Raw genomic sequence first — 23361 nt, forward strand, 5'->3', positions numbered from 1 at the left:
CAGGCTCTCCTGGCTTAGTCACTCCATGCAAACCCTGAGAGCTGACCACAATGTGAAAGAAAGAAATGTCAAATATACTTGAGGGTGTAGATGAGAGGGGTCGCCTTCAATCAGACATACGGTTCTCTGCAGCAGGCAGCTTGCAAAACTCGTCAGCTTTGACATCCTATGAGGACTTGCTAAGGACTTATCTGAAGCCTGAATTCCAACCCCGACACCTTTGCAAAGGCATCCCATATAAGACAGTCATTCCCTGGACAGAGGTGGTCATCTCAAATAACCCATGCGGAATTGTGAGGATGAGAATGTGTCCTGCTATTTCCCCTGTCTCTGGGATTAGAAACGCAGGCAGAATTTTTATCCCCAGGGAGAATATATTCTTCTATGTATCAGTGTAAGTGCAAATATTCTAGGCCAGGCAACCTAGCTTGCCTTTTCTGTTGTTGTGATAAAACACTGAGCAAAACCTGCTTGAGGAGAAAATGGTTTATTTCAGGGTCTCAGACAGTCCAGGCTGGCATCAAGGGCGATCTTGCACTCCTGACCGTCCCGCTTCCACCTCCCAAACACTGGGAATAGAGGTGTGTGCCACTGTGCCTTGTTCCCCAGTGGCCTTAGCTAGACTCCACACTGACTGTCCCACCTCTTTATCCCGGTGCCACAGACTGAGGAATGAGCCTCCAATACTTGAGCCTTGAGATACTCGGGATAGAGACGATAGCCATTGGAATGGCACTCATAAATCTCGTGAAGGTTTACAGGGCAGGATGTGGAAAGAATGTGACCTCTGACAGAGATGACAAGCAGGACATAAGTCTGCATAGTCCAAGGCAAACCTATAGGGGAGCTATTAGTCCTATGGGAAAGCAAGACAGGGGTCGCAGTCCTTGCGAAGGGAATAGTCTTCCCTGCGGGAATTCAGGAAAAGATGAAGAGTTGAGAAATGACTATGTTCACATTCCTGTGCATGTGTGCATACATGTGTATGTGTGTGCATGAATGTGTATGTGCACATGTGACCTAGACAGCATTCCTGACTTAGAACAGCATCACACACATGTGACCTAGACAGCATTCCTGACTTAGAACAGCATCACACAGTCTATGGAAAACCTTTTAAATAGACAGGCCATCCCATTTATTAATAACATTTTGCACAATTGGGAGCTAGTTATGAGAAACAGATGAAATTATAGATCTGAAAACACACTGGTTTTCTTTACAAAGCTAGGGATGGTTGAACTCACAGCCTTGCATCCTCTACCCTCAGCCCTAAATCATAGTGCATGCATGCATGTGTGCATGTGCGTATGTGTGTGGAGGCCAGAGGTCAACCTCAATGCCATCCTTCAGGAGCCATCACCTTGTTTTTAAGGTAGTGATTCTCATTGGCCAGGAGCATGCCAATCAGGCTAAGAGGGCTGGCCAGCAAACCACAGGGATCTGACTGGTCCTAACTCTCTAAAGCACAAACCACCATGCTTAGCTTTTTACATGAGTCTGCACGTGTAACCATTTCCCAACAGAATAAGAGCTGGGTCCCCTGTCCCCAAAGCACACCTTTCAATGCTAATTAGTTACAACACCTGCAATCACATTTTCACCACAAATAAAGACCCTCAATGCTCCTAGGTAGCAGGAGTACAGTCAAATTCTGGGCCAAAAGACAGCAAGGTGGTGGTAGTGCCTGACCACCAGGTACCTAGTTCCTTCCATTTTAAGGCAAACACTGAACATGATATAATTTTACTACCATTTGCTTCAAATAGCAGCACAAGAAAGAGTTTTAAAGCTGGAATATAAACCCCACCCCCTCATTTTATGGCAGAGTAAATAAATAAATGCCTCGTTTACCTAAGGCCTGTAGAAGAGCAAGTCAGAGAAGGCACTAAGGCAGGTGTCCTGGAAAGCACAAAGGGCTTCCACTAGCCATTCTCTGGAGGAGGGTGTGAGCCAACGGTTACACTTACTCATTGGCTACTGGGAGAAGCTTTTAATCCAGTGTGTTTGTAAAACAAGGTTAAATCCCTTTGAAAAAGAGCGAAAAGATCGGTGCCTAATCCCTTACCCAGTCAGTCAGGGCTGGAGATTTTCATTTTTGCCTTCCTCAAAGTGAAACTTAGCACTTTGGAGCCAGAAAATTTTTAACTTAAGGATCAACATTCATGTTCCACACCCCAGAGATAAAGATACACCTTCCTGGGATCATATTATTTCATGGGGTTAGGCCAAAAAACTCTGGCGTGATGATTATGAGCCCACTATTTTACCTGCAGCCCAATTTAGTTAAATCCCTTCCTTGGCATACCCATAAGGATTGCTTGTCTTTGGCCTCCAGTGTCATTTACTATGGCCCCCAGTTCTTAGTCTTCAGATACAAATGCCCAGCTGTCTCTGCTAAGGTCAGACATGTATACTTTCCTCACATTCATCTCTCAGAGATGATCTGTGACTGCGTGTGCTGCACCCTCTGAGCTCGGAATCTTCAGTGCTCGGTGAACCTCTCCAGGACCTCTTGCAGTCCCCTTTTACACACTGCTAAACCTCATGGGGATCATCAAAAGAAAGATGACTGTGGAGCCAGGCAGCGGAGCTGAGATGAGGGGACAAGGACAGTGTTGCCCCAAGACAGCGGACTTGTCAACATGTTCAGAATGAGTCCCACATTCGTTCCTTAGAAAAGTGAGCTTGTAAGTGAACATCCAAATGGTCCCACTTTCTATTTGCTATTGAGATAAATTTGTCCCCACAAAACTTTTAAAATTTAATATAGTTCTTATAAAGTATTTCATGAAAAGACTTAAAAATCAGCTTCTATTCTGAAGGCCTATTCTAACTGTATGAAAGGTCATTGAGTGTATAGATCTGGGTCCATGTGTTCAGTGTATTGTACTTTTTCCCAAGACCTTTTTTTCCCCTGGCTTTTCAAAAAAGATGGGCTTTCTCTGTGTAACCGTTCTGGCTATTCTGGAACTTGCTTCATAGACCAGGCTAACCTCAAACTCAAACTTTTTTTTAATAACAAAAAACTTTGTAAAAATTTTTGAAAATCAGATTAGTGTATCTGCTTTTTTTGTGCTGGCTTTTCACATCTTAGGAAAAAGGATAGTCTTTTCTTTATTATTAAAGAACTCTGGTCCCCTGGATATTCATGCCCCTTCACTTAATTTTTTTTGTTGTTCATCTTATACTTGACATTCTTTCTGCTCATTGTTTGATTGATTTGTTTTAAAGCACCAATATGTTCTTCTGTGTGTGTCAAGAAACTATTTCTGATGAGGCTTTGGCGGATGTTCCCACTCACTGCCAGTTTCGAATCTTTCTTCTAAAGACTGGGCAGGACCAGAGGTGTTAACCTCACATAGTGTCTCAGAACAAAATCTTTAAAGAAAGAAAAACCTGCCCAAATTCCGATCCAGTATAAGCAGAACCGAGTCCCAGCCAGGGCTTTTGAAGTGGAAGCCAGAGTTGGGTGAGCAACAGAAGGACAAACACAAAGGAACAGCCAGGGGACCTGAAATACTAGTCACTGCTCAGCCACCAACTTTGCAAAGACTCATCCGGGCAAAATTATCCATGTGTAATCGTCATGGTTACACTACTGTTTAGTGAACTCACCATCAGACGTGGGTGTCTCCTTCAAATCACTTGGAAGGCACAGTAGCAAATAGCCTTCACTGGCTTCCAAATTTGGGAGTAAAATTTCACTTATAAAGACATTTAAAGCAAACCAAAACTTGTAACTTAATAAACTCCAGGCTCATTCTGTAGCATTTTTCCCCATTGTCTACTGTACGATTGCAAGGTTTAAGAAGTGTTGCAAGTCTGTACTGATTCTGGGAATGTAGTTAATTACCTGCAAAGTGTACAAATCCCAGAAAGACACTTTGTCAGATTATCTTAGCTTACTCATGACCTTATTATTCTACCAATTTTGTGTGGTTTCAGATTTCCCTGATTTGGGATTAAATCAGAATGTTCTTCCTGATGCATAATTCAGGAGCTCTCGAAAATGATGTAATCGCAGACCTCAGTGGTGAACTGTGAATTGCACTAACTGACACAACTGCCTAGAGCACGATTTCTTTTCAGAATAGTGGGGTAAGGATGTCACGTCCCTAAATCCTACTGCTCTGGGCCTGCTATTGGATATCCATGCAATTACAGAGTTGGATGAAATCCAACACCACACACCACACACGGAAGCTGGGAAAATGCCAGTGCTTTTGTGGATTTAGAGGAATTTTGAAGAAGGAAGAGGACAGTTCTTTTTTTTTTTTTTTTAAAGGGTTATTTATTTACATATATAGGTGTTTTGTCTGAATGCAGATCTGTACCCCAGAAGAGGACATCAGATCTCATTGGACTACAGTTATACATGGTTGAGTTAACATGTGGGTACAGGGATTTGAATTCAGGTGCTCTGGAAGAGCAGCCAGTGTACTCTTAACCATCTCTCTAGTCCTGAAAGATAGTTCTGAAAGCAATAAAATAGTTGATGAAAGTGCAAGTATAAGGTTTTTGCATTATTCAAGTGCAGGCCTAATTTTCTAGATGAGAACAGCCCTGACTTATTGTCTTCCTGAGGGCAGAAGACATTTTGCCTAGGTGCCTCTTCTAGCTTTTATTATTCCCTACAAACTGACATCGAAATGTCTCAGGAAGTTTCTCCATAACTTTATTCCTCAATATCTGCTCTGCTCACTCCAGCCCGCATGCCCCCATTACCTACAGCCTTTCATCCATTCTGATTTCTCAACTCTCCTTCATTTGAATAGACATAGGAAGTCCACTTAAACCTGTGGGAAGTCTTCCTTATCCCAGAAGCCTACCTCCCTCCCCTCCCAGACACTTTCTGATTCTAAATGCACTTTGAAAGTTTTGTCATGCTTACAAAGAATATAAGACAATAATAAAGGAGGAAAATGCATTTTTTCCATTCTAATGTAAGATACCTGTGATCACCGGTAAATAATCGCTAGCAATTTCCTTATGAGTAAGGTCTTAGGTATGTAGAAACTGAGGTAGCAGGCCATTAACTCCATTATGTACAGTGGAACCCAATCTTGTCATTAATTTCAGTGCACTTTAGCCATCCTCGCCACATATCTCTGTGAGATTTCTTTAGCCAGCCAATGGTTTTTACTGTTTCATAAATAAGTAATTTGATAACCACCACCACCACAACAACAATAAATCCCAGCCTTCATATATAACAAATGGAGCTTCTCTGCCTGCTTCCTTGTTATTGACTAAAAGGAAGCACATTTGGGTGAGGGTGACATCTCCACATTCGTTTGTAAATAAGGCAGCTAGTGCTGGGAAGAGCTAGGGTGCCTCTCTCTAGGGAACAATACTCTTGCAATTTGCTGAAAGCAGGTGGTATTCATTTCCTGCTTTGCTTGAAGTTCATAATAAAAGCAAACAGGTAGGTTTTGTTGTTGTTGTTGCTGTTAAGAATCTTCGGCTTGACAGATGAAAGGCTTTGAAGCTAGAAAAATGTAGACTCAGACAGAAGGACATGGATTTTCAAACAACAGGTGGGAAAGGCAGCTTTGCACAAACTGAATGAGCTCAGTCCATGCATTAAAATGTGTTTGGACAATTCTTGTGAGAGTCACAATGGATACTGAAAAGGATGCACTACTAGCTTTGTGAGTTACTCTGGAAATACATCGAAGGAACAGGAGAATTTAGGTAGCATGGATTGGTACTTCCCTTCCATTCAATTTGCTTGGCAAATGGAAATACCTGGCAAGCTGGTTCCAGCTGGGTATTGCTGGTTTCTAGAAAAGTTCTTTGCCCAGCAGCTTTCCAGCAGTAGCTGTGTGGCCAATAATTAACCTTGTCACTTAAGGACTTTGCATGCCTGTTTTTAAGTATGATGAGTTTCACAGTTAGAATAGGAAAAAAAAAAAATACAAAGTCACCTTAAGTCTTACATTTCAACAATTTTAATAGTGCACAATAAACAGGCATACAGCTTTGCAGTCCTCATTTAAAACAATCTTCTGGATGCTTCTAAACGGTGGAGGGGGGGTGTCCTCTCCCATCCCTTCACATAGGAATAAAACTAGGGTAGTACCCTAAAGTGCATTTCTCAGTCATTAAAAACAGTACTATAATTTGCTCTCCAGAGTCCTAGGTAAGAGCGCGGCTTCATTTGGGAAGTCAGAGAGATGGTTACATACTTAGTGCCTTTCCATTGTGATGCCTCAGAATGACGTTTTAAAAAGCCAACTTCCTCAGAAGCAGAGATCTATCCTTCCCACAAATACTTACTTGTCTTTTGCGTCAAGGAATACTGAAGACTCAGCTGATACCACTTTCTAGAAAAAAAAATCGTGAAGGCCTTGGCCCCCTGAATGTTCTGAACTTGGTGAGACATCAAGTACCAGGGCCCGGGTATTAGAGAGACAGTCATGGAAGCTTGCTCAGGCTGTTACTTGTGCTCCTGGGGGTCCTCTGGAAAGTTGGCATCCTCAGGGGACCTGTCTCCTTCTGGAAGCAGCGTGGCACGCACTTTCCTCTTCTCCTTAAATCGGCCTGAGCGTGAGATCTTCAAATTGCGGCGGCTGTTGCACGGTTTCTCCTCACACAATTTATCTGACTTGGGGGGCTCTCTGGTGTCCCCAAGGACGTCGGAGTGCTGGATCTCTCTAGGGCTGCTAGTCCGATCCAAGTAAGGCGGTGCATGACCCTCGGCCTCTGGCTGAACATGAGACTGCGCCCCCACCGTGACTTCCTTGCTTTTTTTTCTGGTTAGCGATTTCCACCAGGGGCCAGAGCTGCTGGTGGAGCCGCCACTGTTCGCCATGGCCCGCAGGCCTGGGGACCCCGGTCGCCCCGTGTGGGTAGGGGCCCCAGTCAGGACGTCCTCCCTCTCTCCGTGGTCTCAGACTCTTCACTCCAGCCTTTCCAGGCGTCAGCGCTGGCAGGAATCAAGGGAGTGCCCTGCACAAGGAAGAGAACAAAATTTGGTTGATCAGAGTAGCAGGCTCCCCACTCTCCTTCCCTCTGAGTTGGGGCTCCAGCCATAGGGCCCGCAGGAGGCGCGGTGGACCCAGAGGCCTGCAGCAGGACACAGGCTGATCTACAAGATTGATTACCTTGAACTCCTGGCCTCAACCTTTGTCCAAACTCCCCAGTAAGTGCAGTAGCCACCAGTGGAGGTCTGACCATCTTGATCAGCCTGGCTCCAAAGGGATTTTTGGCTCAGCTGCCACTCCATCTGACTGTAGGACCACTATAGGTGTCCACCAGCTCTTGAACCAACCGCCTTTCTTCAGAGGAGCAACGGGGCGTGCGGGGGTGGGGGGCACCTTGCCAACTACAGGTGAGCATTGAAGATCAGGCAAACAGACCCACGTTTCTCTAAGACCATTCCCTAGGATGTTGAGTGTTTCCAAGCGAGAAAGCCTGACATTGTACTTACACCAAATGCTTCAAACCACTTCTGCCTTGTGACTTTCAGAGGCTGTCTAGACTTAACTTACTTTGAAAACCGCCACCCCACTCTTCCTTTTACTCCCAAGAGGCTAATACTGGGAGTGTAGGAAAACCATGGGCCCTAGCCCCAGTTCCCTTAGCTCTCTATCTCCCAAGCAAGCTGTAAACTAAAGACTTCTGGTACATTCTCTTGCGCGACTCCATCCTCCAAAGGAGAGAGCGCAACCAGAACTCCAGAAAAACATTCTTCTTCCCCCAAACATTGAACAACGGAGCAACGGAGCAACGGAGCCCCAAACCCCTAATACTGCAAGCCAGAATACTGGCACACTTCCTCTGTGCCTGCAACTGGATGCGACCACCGAGAGTGGGCAGGGCTCTCGAGCACCGCCCCTTTCTGGGTTTCAGCTAGGTTCTTCGCTTCCCACTCGGCCAGCCGAGCTCCGGGTTCGTGAGTGCTCAAAAGAGGGAATCATGGGCCACGTTTGTTGCTGCATGTTCTCCCGGAACTGCTGGAGAGAGGAAGTCCCTGCGCCTTTGGTAGACAGCCCAGTGACCATTCTGGTCCCTAGGAGGGCGGGATGCCCCGAGGACACTCTCCGGCTGGGACTCAACAATCGTAAAAGCAGAAACGGCCCTGAGTTCTTTCCTTAGGAAAGGCGTCCATACCCTCAGACACCGTCAGCAGTGGGGTTTCAAACACCCTGCTCTCTCCTACCTTGCATTCCTGGAGAAGAAACCTCTGACTCAAGGCAACCGCGAAACCTCAGTCCTCCACCAGACACTTTATTCTCCTCAGTGATCAACTTGTTGTGCACGGAAAGGCTTTGTAAGAATTGCACAAGAAAAAGATGACAAATAATGTAAAAGTGGGTAGAGCACTGTTCTGGGGACCTCTCCTCTGGCAGCAGGAAGAGGGTCACGGAGAGGCGTGATAGAACATTTCTCCAGGGAGTCGCAGCGGCAGGGTCTAGTCTAGTCAGACATACAGGGACCCTGGTTCGCTCACCTACAGGGGCTTCCAGGATCACCGCTGGCTCTGGAGAGAACCGAGGGATGTCTCAGGGTTGCCTGAAGCTTAGGGCGGTGCAGGCTGGCGCGGTCTCGGGGAGATGCAGGAATCGCTGTTGCTGGTCTGGCCCAACACCTTTGACTCCCGCACACTGCCAGGACCACCCGGCCTTGGCAGCACGGTCTGCTTAGGTCGCGGGGGCTGTCAGATCCGCTGCCCCAGGGCGAGCCCAGACAGCCTTTCCTGGTGGGAGTTTCACATTCTGGGGCGCATCCCTATCCCCTGCTTGAGATGTTCCCAGTCCTCTGAGAGACGGGACCTCCGGCCTCCGCTGCTGACTCCTGCGCACTCACTCTTCCTGAGCGTCCCTAGGAACGCGCCGCGGAGACATCTGTCCATCTGCTGGTGGCTGGTCAAAGGACTGAAGAGGCGAGAACCACGGAGGCGGGGAGGGTCAGGGTGGGATGGGTGGCGGCCACCCAGCTAGCTACAGGTGCAGGTAGGCGCTGGCGTTCCCGCCCTCCTAGGGACCAGATTGGACGAAGTCACGTACGTGGCTTCAGCCTTGAAGACTCTGATTGGAGAAAAAACTACACTGAGCCGCGCCCTGTCCGCGTTCTGTTCTTGCTCTGTGGTTTGAGTTTCAGGCTTTTAAGTTTTCTAATTCCAAGAGCCGATTCAAACTCGGACATGTTGGAGAGTTTCAAACGCTCTTAGTTAAAAGGCTGAATGTTGTTAAGCATGTCCTTGCTGTCATTGGGCATTATTCCTAGTACTAAGTAGGTTAACTCTCTTGTTCATCATAGCACCCCAGGACTAGGCACTGTGGCCCTTGCCAGGCCTGCAAGAAAACCTTGGCAAGCGAAGGTTAAACAGTTGCGCTAGATTGCCCGCTGAAGCGAAAAGGAACAGGGTTGGAGTTCTGACTCTAGCTTGGCCACCCACGTGATAGTCTGTTAGCCCTGGGTTCTTGCCATGACTGGGTGCCTTTGCTGCTATGTATCATTCAGGTCTGGGTGTTCACGAAGCAGTAGCCTTCCAAAACATAGGATCCAGCCCTGAGCCACTGCCAGAGTAAAGCAATAGGGCTCTATGACTGGGCAGGGAGCCTTTAGCTGGGTGATGATTTGACAAAACAGTATTAGAGGAGGACATTTTTCTAATGAAGGAGAAGCTACCATTTGCTCCACCACTTTGAAGGATGTCTTGAAAGAGAGATGCTTGGAGTCTCTGAGCTCGCGCACATACAGGCAGGACTCCTGGCCTCTAAGATAATGCAGTCCAGGCAGAGCACTTTCTGCAGAGTAAACCTGGTGGGAGTCAGAACACCCACTCAGCTCCCTTGCAATGTAGATTTGATAGGCAGGAATTTTATAGAGCCTTTCCAAGGAAGAGGAAAATACAAGGACAAGTTGATGCCTTAATTTGGGTTTAATTTAAAAAATATGATGAACACAACTATGTGCATTTGAAAATGATTTGTTTCTTACTGGAGATTAATAACTCTCCCTCCCTCTCTCCCTCACTTCCTCCATCCCTCCCTTTTTCCCCCTCCCTTCTTCCCTCTCTTTTTCCCTCCCTTCCTCCTTTTCTTCCTTTCTGTATTGATGGCATTTCACTATATAATCAAGACTGGTCTCAAACTCTGGCATACCACCAAACTTGACTCCTTGGGGGTAGTTTCAAAGTGGGGACATTGAGTCATAACACTCTGTTGGATAAAAACTAGCTGCCAGCATTGAGGGGAGGACTCTCTCCACAAGTTGCCAAATGATGAGGAAAATTTGCTGGGTTGTCGCCAACATTTATGGAGCTGGGACTCGGTATTGTTTAGTACGTGGGTGAATGAAGACACAAAAAGAAGATGAGCTTGTTATGGCTCCTCATCCAGTGTGGTTTTGAGAAAGCCACAGGCATTTTCTCAATAAACAGATCCTTCACTTCTCAGTAAGACCGCTACGAATTTACATTCAACGATGTAATGTCTCTGTTGTGTTTGGTGGGTTGCGTGGAAGCACCTTGTAAACACCCCCAGAACGGGGTGAAATGTGTACATGGAAAGGCAAAGCGAGGCAGAAATGAGCCCTAGGCACAGGAGATGGGGAACATCTCAGGGTAAACAGAGCTGTTTCAAGGTGTGAGTGGTTAATGTGAAGTGGGAGATGAGGCTGGACAGCTGAGTGCAACGCATGCTTCCAAGGATAGCTGTGGGTGTGTCCCAACACAGACTCATAATGGCTGCTCTCTCAAGGGCACAATAAATGATGACCTGCTTGAGGGGTGAGGCTCTAGAAGGCAGATGTTGGACACTAGGAATTAAAATCAGAATCATGGAGCTTAGAGTTGGCAGTCTTTCTCAGCAAACCTGAAATGTCTGGAGGCACCAGGAAAAGGATCACATCTTTACATCTCTACAATGGGGCTGGGCTTGGGAAGGGTACCCAGTGAATGCTTAAGGAATACAGCCAATCAAAATAGGAGAAACCAAAGCCCCGCCCCATTCACCCCAAGAGAGGCGGGGTATGTCTTGGCTTTGTTTTGTTCTTGTTGTCCCCAATTTTCATATCTCCTCTCCTTATCCTTTTCTTCTTTCTTTAGACCCGCCTTTCTCCTTTTCTTTTCCTTCTCTATGGACACCACCGTCCTTTGACAGCTAGACATGCATTTCTCTTCTCTTTTCCTTCATACCCTCCAAATCTGTCACTTTGTATGTTCTATTGTGCCCTTGGTGTGTTCACATCAGTGTTGGACTCATTTAACCTTTTGGACTGGGCACCGCAACCAGGCATGAGATGAGAATCTACTGCTTGTAGCATCTCATCTCCCTGACACATTACTGGAGCATCTACAGATGTTCCTTTCTTACAGTTTTCTAAGCAGCTGATCTAAGCAAGGACAACTTTTGTCCAGAGCCAGTTCTCTATGCAAGTCAGTCCCCACAGCGGACGGAGCCTTTGGGCAGGCCTACTCCCTCTCTTGAGCCCTGTCACCAGATCACAGATTTGGACGTCATAGCCTCTCTGTCCCCCTCTTCACAGCAGAGTGCTGGTGACAGGAACTGACTAGGGCTCCATCTAGCTGTCCTGTAGGGCAGGGGTGGTGGTATCTCTGCTGGATCTTTCTTCCAACAACACGTGTCCTTGCTCTACCTTTTTGGTTTCCTTTTCATGTTGCTGAAGATGCAACTCTGGAGCTTGAGCTTGCTAGGCAAAAACAAACAAACAAACAAACAAACAAAAACCCCACTGACCCACATCCCTCCACTCACCAGCCTTCCTTCTTGTTGGAACCAACCAACCATCTTGCTTGCCAGCCTGGTCCTCAGGTGGAACCAACCATATTTCTTTCCCTCCTGGTTCTCAAATGTATTGTCTTCATGTGCTGAAGTTAACTTAGTTCATTGTAACCCACAGAGAGGTGTGGAATCCCACCTCTTCCACTAACATAGCTTCTTGGAATCCCTGACACTCTCCTTTGGCCTATCTGCAATGTCAACACTACCAACGTTCTCATAAAACATCCACTATTCTTTATCTTCTTCATCCTATCCATAGTGGCTCCTTCCTCATCTTCTTTCCTGTTGATAAACTCAGGGCAAGTTGCCATATCTGTAAGTAAGTCTGTCTGTCTGTCTGTCTGCCTATCTATCTATCTATCTATCTATCTATCTATCTATCTATCTATGTATCTATCATTCATCACTGTTCCAATGAGATAAGTATCATGCCACATGCCACATGCTATCTATGCGTTCTTTCTTTCAATCCTAAGAGCAACTGGCACTTATTACAGAGGATGTAAGTGGTACTTTGGGTAGAACACCTTGTGGTGGGAGACCAGGGTGCAGGATGAGGAAACCTGACACCAGAGCTTGAGCTTATATACTATGACTTTGGTAGGCCAGTCTTGACTGTATCTTCAGCTCACATCTCTTTGAATTACAAAGCTGGGTATTTATGTGGTTCCTTGATATTTTACCATCAAGTCATGTTGGAGTGGTTTAAATTAGAATTGTTCCCCATGCAGCCAGTTTGCTCTCTTTGCTTGATGCTTCTAGTTCAAATGTGAGCTCTTAATTTCTGTTCCTGCTGCCATGTCTGCTGCTTTTGTCCATGATGAATTCTTATCCCTCTGGAACCATAAGACCAAATAAAACCTTCCTTTTATAAATTGCCTTGGTCATGATGTTTACAACAATGGAAGAGTAACACACACACACACACACACACACACACACACACACACATACACACACACACACCAATTTAAATACATGCAAAGCATAATCTTTCACATCCATTACCTGCCCAGAATCTTCTATCCAGATGACTGGCACCATACTTGTGTAACAGTGCGAACTCAAATGCAAGGTCTTAATCATTTTGGGCTGCTGTGACAATGTACCACAGACTAGTGTGATGATTTATTTATGTTATCAACTTGACTGGACTTATAATTGCCCGAGAGATACACTGTCACAAGACAGCACCATCTCATGGAATGTAATCTAAGACTGAATAAAAAGGGGGAAGGAGAAAGTGAATAAAACCCAGCATTCATTTCTCTCTGCTTATGGATTGTGCTGCAGTGTGACCAGCTGTTTTACATCCTTGCCACCATGATGTCCTGGCTAGCCTTTTGACAACTGGATACAAGCTAGAGTTATCTGGAAAAGGACCTTCAGTTGAGAAAATGCCTCCATCAGATTACCTATAGGCAAGTCTGTTGGGCATTTTTTAAATTAATGATTGATATGGGAGGGCCCAGACCATCGGGGCTGTGCTCTTCCTGGGTGTTATAAGGAAGCAAACTGAGCAAGCTTTGGGAAGCAAGCCAGTAAGCGAATTCTTTCATGGCTTCTGCTTCAGTTCCTGCCACCAGGTTCGTGCTCCGATTTCTGTTCACAATATGCTACAAGATGACATAAGCCTTTTATCATGGTTTTTACCATAGCAATAGACACCTAACTTAAGCCACATGACTTCCCAACCATATTGAGCTATGTTCTCAAATTCTAAGCCCGAACAGCCCCCTTCTTCTTTGAGTTGATTTTCTTAGGTTTTTGTCACAGCAGTGGGAAAAGTAGCGAAACTAGGAAGTTCACACATGTTGGAAATTTATTTCTCACTGTTCTGCAAACTGAGAAATCCAAGGTTAAGGTGCCATCAGAGCCAGTGTCTGGTGGCCTTTCTTGTTTCATAAATGGACCTCCAGGAGCTGCCCATGGTCTTTTACATAGGCATTGATTCTGTCTGTGAGAACAGCCCCTCTCCTAAATATCAGTGCCTGTGGAGCAGGGCATAAATCTCAGTCTAAAGCATGTCTTCGGCTCCTTCCTCTGCTTGCCTTCCCACCCAGTGTGGACCAAAGCCTGTCACCTTCTACTCTTCCCAAAAATGTCTTCACCCTTCAGTCAGACTGCTCTGTGTCACCCCAGTGAAACGTTTGTGACAACTCACTTGCCCCACACTGAGCCAGGCTGCATAGAAAAATTATTAAATTAAGGTTGCCTGTGTTGTTTTCATCCTTTTATTCTGCTCTGTGGTCTTTACATCTCATACACTCTCCCTTAGAGCACATTTCTCTGAAATATATCTCTATTAGCTACCCATTTGTTGCCACAACAAAATATCTGGTAAAACAGCTTAAAAGCGTTGGCTTTGGCTCACAGTTCCAGGGAATAGTCCATCTGGGCAGGTCCCTCGGTTAGGTTTCTATTGCTGTGGTAAAACTCCATGACCAAAAGCAACTTGGGGAGGAAAGGGTTTAGTTAGTTTACTCAGCCCAAATCACAGTCCAAGGAGAAACCCGAAGGCAGGAGCTTAAGCAGAGGCCATGTGGAGTTCTGTTTATGGCTTACTCTTCATGGCTTCCTGAGTCTGCTTTCGATACAACTCAGGACTCCAGGCTCAGGGACAGTCCCACTCCAACCCTGGGGGGGGGGGGGCTAGACCCATCTACATAAATCATTAATCAAAAAAATGTCCACAGGCCAATCTTGTGGGGAACCTTTTCTCAATCAAGGTTCCTCTTCTTGAACAACTCTTAAGTTGTGTCAAATTGACAAAAACAAACAAACAACAAAAAACTTTAAGCTCTGGAATTATTTAAATTGAAATGCACACACACGCACACACACACACACACACACACACACACACACACACACACCACTACATTATTTCTGTTGAATAGTTAACCTCTAATTTCTTTTAAATATAATTAGTTCCCTACCCTCTACTATTAAGATTTTTCTCATCGTCTTAGATTTTTAAACTATTACTCAGTATGTAAATATGTATTATTTTCCATAGCTGTATTGTTTGGTTTATTTGAGTCTTTGCTCGGTTTCTGACAACGCTCAGACAGGTTTTCAAGCATTACCAGCTGCTTCAGTCCTTCTTTTCATTTGCTTTCTTGGTCTAATTGCCTTCTCTCCCACCCCTTTTGGCTTTCTGTGATATGTTCTGGATTATTCATTTCTTTTGATTCATATTCTCTCTTTTATGCTACACCTAAAAAGATGTTAAATCTCTCTATTAATTTGTGCCTTGTACATTCTCTTTAGGTTTATTTCAGATATGTTTGGTCAGTACCATTTTATTTCAAAAATTTGAAGCCTTTGTAGGTTATGGTGGTTTGAAAGAAAATAGCCTGCAAAAGGAGTGGCATTATTAGGTGCGGCTTTGTTGAAATCAGTATGGCTTTGTTGGAGGAAGTGTGCCACTGTGGAGCCAGGTTTTGAGGTCTCATCTATGCTCAAGCTATGCCCAGTGAGACAGACCACTTCCCGTTGCCTGTGAATCAAGATGTAGGACTCTCAGCTACTTCTCCAGCACCATGTTAGCCTGCATGCCACCATGCCCTGCCATGATGATAATGAACTAAACCTCTGAAAAATGTAAGCCACCCCAATGAAATCTTTTTTCTGTATAAGAGCTGTGGTCTTGGTATGTCTTCACAGTAACAGAAACCTTAACTAGGGAAGAAGTCTGTTTATTTTGTCTTTTCTGACAGTTCTTGAATATCATACTTTGTTCTTTGATTTCCTAGTTATCGGTAGAAATCATTTAAGGCACAGAACACATATGACTTATGGGATCTTCAAGGGTTCAGGGGGGCTAGCACACAGGAGCACCAGGAGTTCGCAGCGTGGGATTGTTCTAGACAAAGTAAACAAATCCATTTGAGCAGGAGTCTGTATCCACACTCTTTGGGGACACATCCATCACTGCCTTTACTCTTCATCCCCACGCCTGCCAATCTTTTCTGTTCTTTTATAATGTAACTTTGCATGCAGACCTGTGGGAAGACGAACAGAGAGATCTCTTGCTATGTCATGCCCTCATTGAAGTCATCAGCCCCCCTGGGGACTTGGAGTTAATGAGGACCGCATCTTCTGTTAATCTTTATCATGGGTTAGTCCCTGGCTTGTGAATATGTCCTTTTTGCTTCAAAAGCTACCAAGGCAGAAGTTGTTTCTGTATTCAACTCTTTCAGTGGAGAATTCACCCAACACTCCCACTGAGAGCAGAGAATATAAGTTTATTATATTACACATCTTGCTTCTTTATTTGACTTCTGTCTGTGTGTGTGTGTGTGTGTGTGTGTGTGTGTGTGTGTGTGTGTGTGTGTAATTAACTGGCTCCCTCATTAGTTAATAGTCCCATTTTATGTAACCATCATTTACATGATACCTGCTTTGTATCAACTTCAGTTCTAGAATCAACTCTTAGTATACTATAAATTTTCACTCTCCTAAAAGCTCTATGATATAGACATTATTCTTATTATAGGTCAAGAATCTAAGGGACGAGGAACTTACTACTTTGTAGAACATAGCTGGTTGGTGTCAGAGCTGGGATGTGACCCCCGGAAGATTGCTTCAAAGTGCAGGTCACACAGCCCACCACTCCACTGTGTCTCTCCACAAAAGTAAAGATGTGTCACCGATGAGCCTTTGTACCTAACATGGTGGCTGCAACAATATCCTCAGTATTGTTGAATGAGTTATCATAGAAGACATAGATATGAATTCTCTGGTTATAAAATGATTGATTTGGAAAAAAGAAAAGCAATAAAACAGCAACAAAAGGCATTTTTCGATTCATCATTCCTTGTGACAACAGCTTTGTTTCTCTTTAACTCTGATACATGAGTGTAGTTGGTAGAACAAATCTGGCTTTGTTTGTTTTTACTGCTAGCGTATTGGAAGAAAACTATCATGTTGAAATAACATCAGAGAAAAATGGGTTATGTGGTAAAACTACAGGGATATTACATTACAGGGTTGTTGCTGAGGTGTGGGTAAAAACCGAATTGAAGGAATTCAGAGCAGGACAGTCCCCAGCAAGGCTCAATAAGACGTCTGGCCTTAGTCAGGAAATAAGAGTTCAGCTTTATTATTAGTCTGAAAACCATTGATGTAGGTGGAAGTCATGTGCTGTCATTTAAGGTAAGGTTCTCCTGCTGGTCACCTGATTCCAGGTCAGGGCTCTTTACAAAGGTGACCCAATTTCTACATGTTGTTCATGTCCCTGTGCAAAGCGTCAGTTCTGTTATGCTCCATTTGCCAGGCAGTGTTTTCTGTTTTGTGATCAGTCGATGTGTCAGTACCTTGTCACAAGAGCACAACAGAGGTGGCTGGCTATCTGAAAGGCTGTGACCTGCTGTATGGTGATCTTTTGGTTTTTCTCACCTTTGTTAAGGCCATTGTCCAATGTATGGAGCAACAATCCACAAAGAGCCACTGCTTTCCTTTCTTTGGGCCGTCACAGGGGTTATTGATGTTTAGGGTACTCATGTGTCCTCGGGACACAGGGGCATCTCCTTTGCATACTTTCACTTAGTGAGCATTCAGGCTGTGCACACAGATGCAGTTTCATTTCCAAAGCGAGAGGAAGTACTGTAGCTGCAACTGTAAAGTAAACTTTGAATCTCGCTGCAGGCTGCTCACTTTTAGTGGTCAGAGCCTCTCTGAGAGATGTGCACCCTCAGTCTTATGGGATCATCTTGAAAATTGAAGCAGTTTCTTCAAGGTCACCAGACTTGAGAGGGGGAAAAATTTTGAGCAGGCTTCAGTTGGTACAGTTCCCCATATGCCTACTTAAGTCTGGACTTGCATTTAGTTAATCATTAGATTGACAAACTTTTATCGTTAGCAAGGCTATCAGAAGAGTCATACTTCAAAAATTCTGATTTTGTCACTGTCTTCCAACTCCCCCTTTAAGAGAAAGTTAAATCACACATGGTGGCTTAAGTGATGATGCCCTCTGGGATCACAGAGCACTCAAAACTGAGTGTGGATTAGCTGAGGGGGTTGTAATAATGTGAGTTTCTTATAAAAAAGATTTGATGGTTGGGTTAGATGTTGGCTGGGTGGCTTTGGGGAAATTGCTTGGTATCTCCAGGCTCTGTTTTTATTATATGTAAAGTGGGGATAATCCCATTCATTTCTCTGGGTGGCAACCAGGACTGAAGTAGACAATATGCTTATTCAGTTCCCTAGCTTGCTATTCATACTGTAGACACCCAGTGAATGCTTGTTTTTCCTCTGACTAATTCCTTTTATTGGCTTATATTTGCATAAGCAAACTCTCTCAGCCAACCAACCAACCAACCAACCAACAACCAACCAACCCATTTAGTCAATTCCAAAGTCTTTTTGAAAATAACATCGAAGTCTAACAAAGTGTTCTTAATATCATTGGCCTTGGCCAGTTCCTGCCTCCAACAGCCTCATTTATGTAATATAGGACACTTTTTTCTGAGTCATGCTGCTTTCAGGAATATCCTCAATGACTCCATCCAACCAGGCATACATTTTCTGTATGATTCAGGAGGTTTTTATCTCTAAGCATCAAAATTGAATTACCTAGTTAAGAGAGGAAGTATGCTGGGTTAAGGTTGAGAACAAGACCCATAACACAATAGATAGGATTAACAAATGACAGGTAGAGATCCTCAGAGTAAGGTCACTGTTAGTTCATAGTTCTGGGATCTCAACAAATAACCTGCATCACAGAGTCACGCAGGAGAAGGAAGAGGCCTGTAGAGTTATGTCTCTGATATGTCACACATCATGAATCTCATTTGTTTTTATTTTATTAAAATAGTGTATGCATATACGTTTAAGGGGTGAATGTTATTAAAGTGTTTATGGAAATATCACAGGAATTCCTTGGGACTAGAGAGACTGCTCAGTGTTTAAAAACACATACTGTTCTTGTAGAAGACCCAAGCTCAATTCTCAGTCTTCACTCTGAAGTCAGGCAGGAACTCAAACATGACAAGATCCCAGAGGCAGGAGCTGATGCAGAGGCCATGGAGGGGTCATTTACTGGCTTGCTTCCAATGGCTTGCTCAGCCTACTTTCTTATAGAAGCCAGGGCCATCAGCTCAGGAATGGCACCACCCACCATGGCCTGGGCTCTTCCCCATTGATACTAAATGAGAAAATGTCTTACAGCTGGATCTTAAGGAAGCATTTCCTCAGCTGAGGCTCCTTCCTTGATGACTCTAGCTTGTGTCAGGTTGAAGTCCAAACCAAAGAGAGTCAGAGATTGGGGATGGGGGTGTTAGAAATAAAATACATGACTCCTTTAAGACTCCAGTTTCACTCCCCCTTTTTTTTTTTTTTTTTTTGTTCAGGTTGTTTTTCTTGATGCTTAGTTTTTTTGAGTTGTCAGTTTTTTGAGATGTCAGTTTTCAGTCAAGCACATCATTGGAAAATATTTTTTTCCTGTTCTGTAAGCTGTCTTTTCATTCAGTTGACGGTTTCCTTTGTTGCACACAAATTTGTTAACTTCATGAGGTCTCATTTGTCAATTGTTTGCCTTAGTTCCTGACTGACCAGGGTCTGCTTTAGAAAATCTGTGTCTCCGTCCTGCAGCACACTCCTTGTAGTGAACTTCCTGTTGCATACTTCCTGTTGCATACTCTCTATAGTGCACTTCCTGTTACATATTTTCTATTTCCTGTAGTGAACTTCCAATTTCATACTTCCTGTTGCACACTTCCTATTGCATGTTTCCTATAGTACATTTCCTTCCTGCACTTCCTATTGCATATTTCCTGTAACATAGCTCCTGTAGGGCACTTCCTATTTCATATTTCCTGTTGCACACTTTCTCTAGCTCCTTTGGGCTTTGTTCTGAGCCTTTTGAGCCATCTGGAGCAGAATCAGGGCAGGATCTATTTCATTCTTGCACATGTTGATTTCCTGTTTTCTCAGCACCATTTGTTGAAGAATCTTTCATTTCTCCACTGTGGTTTTTGGCTTGTCAAAACCAAAATCTTTGGCTGAGATTGCTTGGGTTTATGTCTGGGTCCTCTATTCTGCTCCCCTGATCTGTTTTCATGGCAATACCATTCTGTATTATTGCCATGGCTCCCTAGCTCAGCTAGAAATCAGATGTGATAATGCTCTCAGCAGTATTTTCCTCTTGTTCTAGATGCTTTGGCTATTCACAGAACACAGATGACGGAAAAAGAGATAGTTTGGAATTCATTAGTAACAGATCAGGAGAGATGAGACAAATAGAGGCCTGGCAAAACTTAAGAATGACCAGTTTCACAGAGGAGACAAACAAGTGGTCATTAAACCAAAAGAATGCTCAACTTCAATTGGAATCCAGGGAATAAAAACTAAAACAAAACCATAGTATTTTTATTTCACCAGTTTAGCGAAAATATTTAGCTATGATAATGCCAAGTGTTGACAAGGACACAATGTGTGGGCACTCTCAAACATGGCTGGGGAGAATATGGGTTGTTGCCATCACTGGGGAGCATGCTATGCCAGTCAAGTTGATCAACACCCCCCTTTATGATTTAGCTGCCCACTTGAAGCAGATGCAGAATTTAATGAAAATACATCTGGAGATTTAGGGCATCAACTGACAAAGGGAAATAGCCTAGTTTCTGTCTCTGACATTAGGAATGTCAAATTACTTAATGCAGCATTTTGCAACTATTAAAAGTGGATGGACTAGATCTATATGTCAGTATAGATACATTGCAAAAACATTCAGGAGAGAAGATAGGCTGTTAACTTAAATCGCATTGCTACTTATATAGACCATGCATCTACTGAACATGGGTAATGAGACATAAAATATGTCAAAGAATGGTAGAGGCCAGTAAAATGGGGCCAGGGCCTCTACTTTAGAACTTTTAAAAAGTCTCTTAATGAGTTACAAATGGAGTGGGTTATAGAGAGCTAAGCAGCTGAGAAAAGGCTCATCAGGAACCTTGACTATGTGACTGGTTTTCAGGCTTGTTTAGGACACAAAGTACCTTGCTGAATCTTGACGTTAATTTAGAGTTGTTGACAGATAGTATTCAAAGGCAGAGTGGGTATGATTGCCTGAAATAAGTAGAGAACACAATAGTTTTTAGGTATACGTGTGCATTACCACGGGAGGATGGGCACAGGAGCCTGAGGATGGGGATGGGGTCCTGAGGTGTGTGAGGGTGTGTGGCAGTGCTTCACACCTGTTCAAATGTCATCTGCCTTCAGTGACAATTCCGTGAAGTAAATGGGTTGAACAGGTAGGCAGGCAGTCATTGATTTTCATGTTTCAAAAGAGAGAAACCTGAAACTCAGAAATGTTAAATAGCCTTGACCCTGGGCCAAGCCGTGTCACATGGCTCTAAATCTAGTGATCCTGCAGGGATAACCAACTTTCAATAGAATATATCCCCCTGCACAGGGCAGATGCTCCTGGTTCCCTACCCCCTTACCCTCCATTGCATCCAAGTGGGAATTTTGTTTGCGAGACAAATACATGTCATTAAGCCTGAGGTGCCTACTGTATATGAAGTACCACTCCAGGTAGGAGCAGGGCTAAGATTCTTGCCCTCATGAAGCTGATAGTTTGAACAGTGCTGAATACTAGAGTTCTCAGAAGAGTGTGGAGTTTGGACATTTGGAGCCCTGGGGGACTCAAGGAGGTGCACACAATTCTATCCATCCCTTAAGAATGCAACAGTTTGCATAATGCTGTCTAGCCACTGTACCCTTACCAGAGGATTCCATTTTCCCTCCATTATCAAGATACCTTAAGTAAAGCATACCCATCCCTGGCTCGGATAGGAATTCTGATTATTCTTAATCTGTTTGCCAAACTTTATCTTGTAATAAAATTGCATGGAGGACTAATTTAAAAATCAAGTTAGCAGAGCCCCCAAACCTGAGCCATTTCCAATACCTCAACTTACTAACAAGTCCTGGGTCTTATGAACCAGGCATACCACTCTTGGGCATATACTCAAAGGACACTCCATCATACCTCAAGGACACTTTCTCAACTACACTCAATGGGGCTTTATTCAAAATAGTCAGATATAGGAAACAACCTAGATGCCCCTCAAAATGGATAACAATGGAGTATTACTCAACTGTTAAAGAAAATGACATCACAAAATTTGCAGGCAAATGGATGGAACTAGAAAAAGAAAATCATCCCAAATGAGGTCATTCAGATCCTGAAAGACAAATATGGTATGAGCCCACTTATAAGTAGATATTAGCTGTTAAGTAATGATAATCATGCTATAATTTGTAGCTAAGTAAAGAGGGGGGCTCTAATGGGGAGCACATGGATCTTCCTGGGAAGGGGAAATAGAATAGATTTTTTTTCAGGTAGCCTGGGGTGGCTTGGGATGGGATCAGATGTATGGAGAGATGGAGGGAGAGAGTGTGGGGAGCACTTTGGGGCAATGTGGGGGACTGGGCCAGTGTGGGAATCCAGTGCAGTGGAAACTTCAAGGAACATGTGAGGGGGTCCCTGGTGAGGACCCCTAGGTAAAGGAGGATATGGAGTCTCAATTGGCCACCTCTTGTAGCCAGGCAAGGATCCAAGAAGTGGTACTGAGATGCATTTGGTTGAGTCGTTGGCCAGGAGAACAGTTTATTATGTTATTGTATCCACTTTAAGATAGAGAACTATGACAGGCCAAGAATGCACACAGTTTAGAAATGAAGGGGCAGGAAAAACAGGTATGCTTGGCAACTGGGGTGTCCAAAATATGTTCCAGTAATACTTTATTAATGCTGGAGATTCTGCAGTACACAGCTGTCGAAGAGATTATGTACAGTTATGCATTTGGCAGCTGTGATTTTCTGATGGATGCCATTTACATACACGTAGGAGATTGGTAAGCCTGAGAAACAAGGGCTGGCTGCTTTTCTTCGTGAGTTTGACTATGAGTTGCATTTTCTTTTCTCACCTCACTCTCTTCCATCACTAATCTGCCTTTCAGGTCATGTCCCCACTGAAGCCATGCTTGCTGATACCACTGACTCAGAGTTGGAGTGTCAGAGTGCAGAAAGTGGTGGCTTCCCAGCTTTCGTCTTCTCCTGACTGCTTCCTCTGGCCACTTCTGCTTTCCAGGTTGTCTGCGTTCCATACTTCCTAGATTTACTGCATCATCTTCTTGGCTTTCTTCATGCCAGTTGACCATGTTACCATTCCGAGTCCTGTCTATCAGCTCATCCTTCTTGAGTGCAAACGACAACCAGACATTTAGACCATTGATGCTAACACCCAGACTAAACTCCCAACATCTCCCTTCAGACGCACACTTTTCTTCTGGATTCTTTTATTTTCTTAAACTGTTTAGTGATGAAAACCTGAAGTTGTGGTATTCATCTAAGACTCTGTCCTTAGAACTTGGCCCTTGTCAGTAGGTCCTGACTGCCTCTCAAAGAGCTCGCACCTGGATGTCCCTTGCCACTCATGACGTGAATGAGCCGAGCCGGTCTGCGGCTGCCTGCTATGGCATGCTGATTGGTGTGGAGTCTTTTGCTTTTGTCTTGCCACTCACCAGATGGATCTTTAATCCCTGAACTTACATCCTTTGGCTTGGCAGCCGGGCTCTTCCATCTCTCATGCTGG

At 44.2% G+C, this 23361-nt stretch overlaps 1 protein-coding gene across 1 annotated transcript; it reads right to left on the reverse strand.

Moving 5' to 3' along the window:
- Positions 1-5938: 5938 nt before the first annotated feature.
- Prr15 (proline rich 15) lies at positions 5939-6970 on the reverse strand. The gene has a single exon (XM_051202871.1). The coding sequence runs from the start codon at positions 6815-6817 to the stop codon at positions 6443-6445; it is 375 nt and encodes a 124-aa protein (XP_051058828.1). The 5' UTR covers positions 6818-6970; the 3' UTR covers positions 5939-6442.
- Between the last annotated feature and the right edge of the window lie 16391 nt (positions 6971-23361).

The sequence above is a fragment of the Phodopus roborovskii genome, unplaced genomic scaffold (assembly GCF_943737965.1).
Source record: "Phodopus roborovskii unplaced genomic scaffold, PHOROB, whole genome shotgun sequence".
Classification (NCBI taxonomy): domain Eukaryota; kingdom Metazoa; phylum Chordata; class Mammalia; order Rodentia; family Cricetidae; genus Phodopus; species Phodopus roborovskii.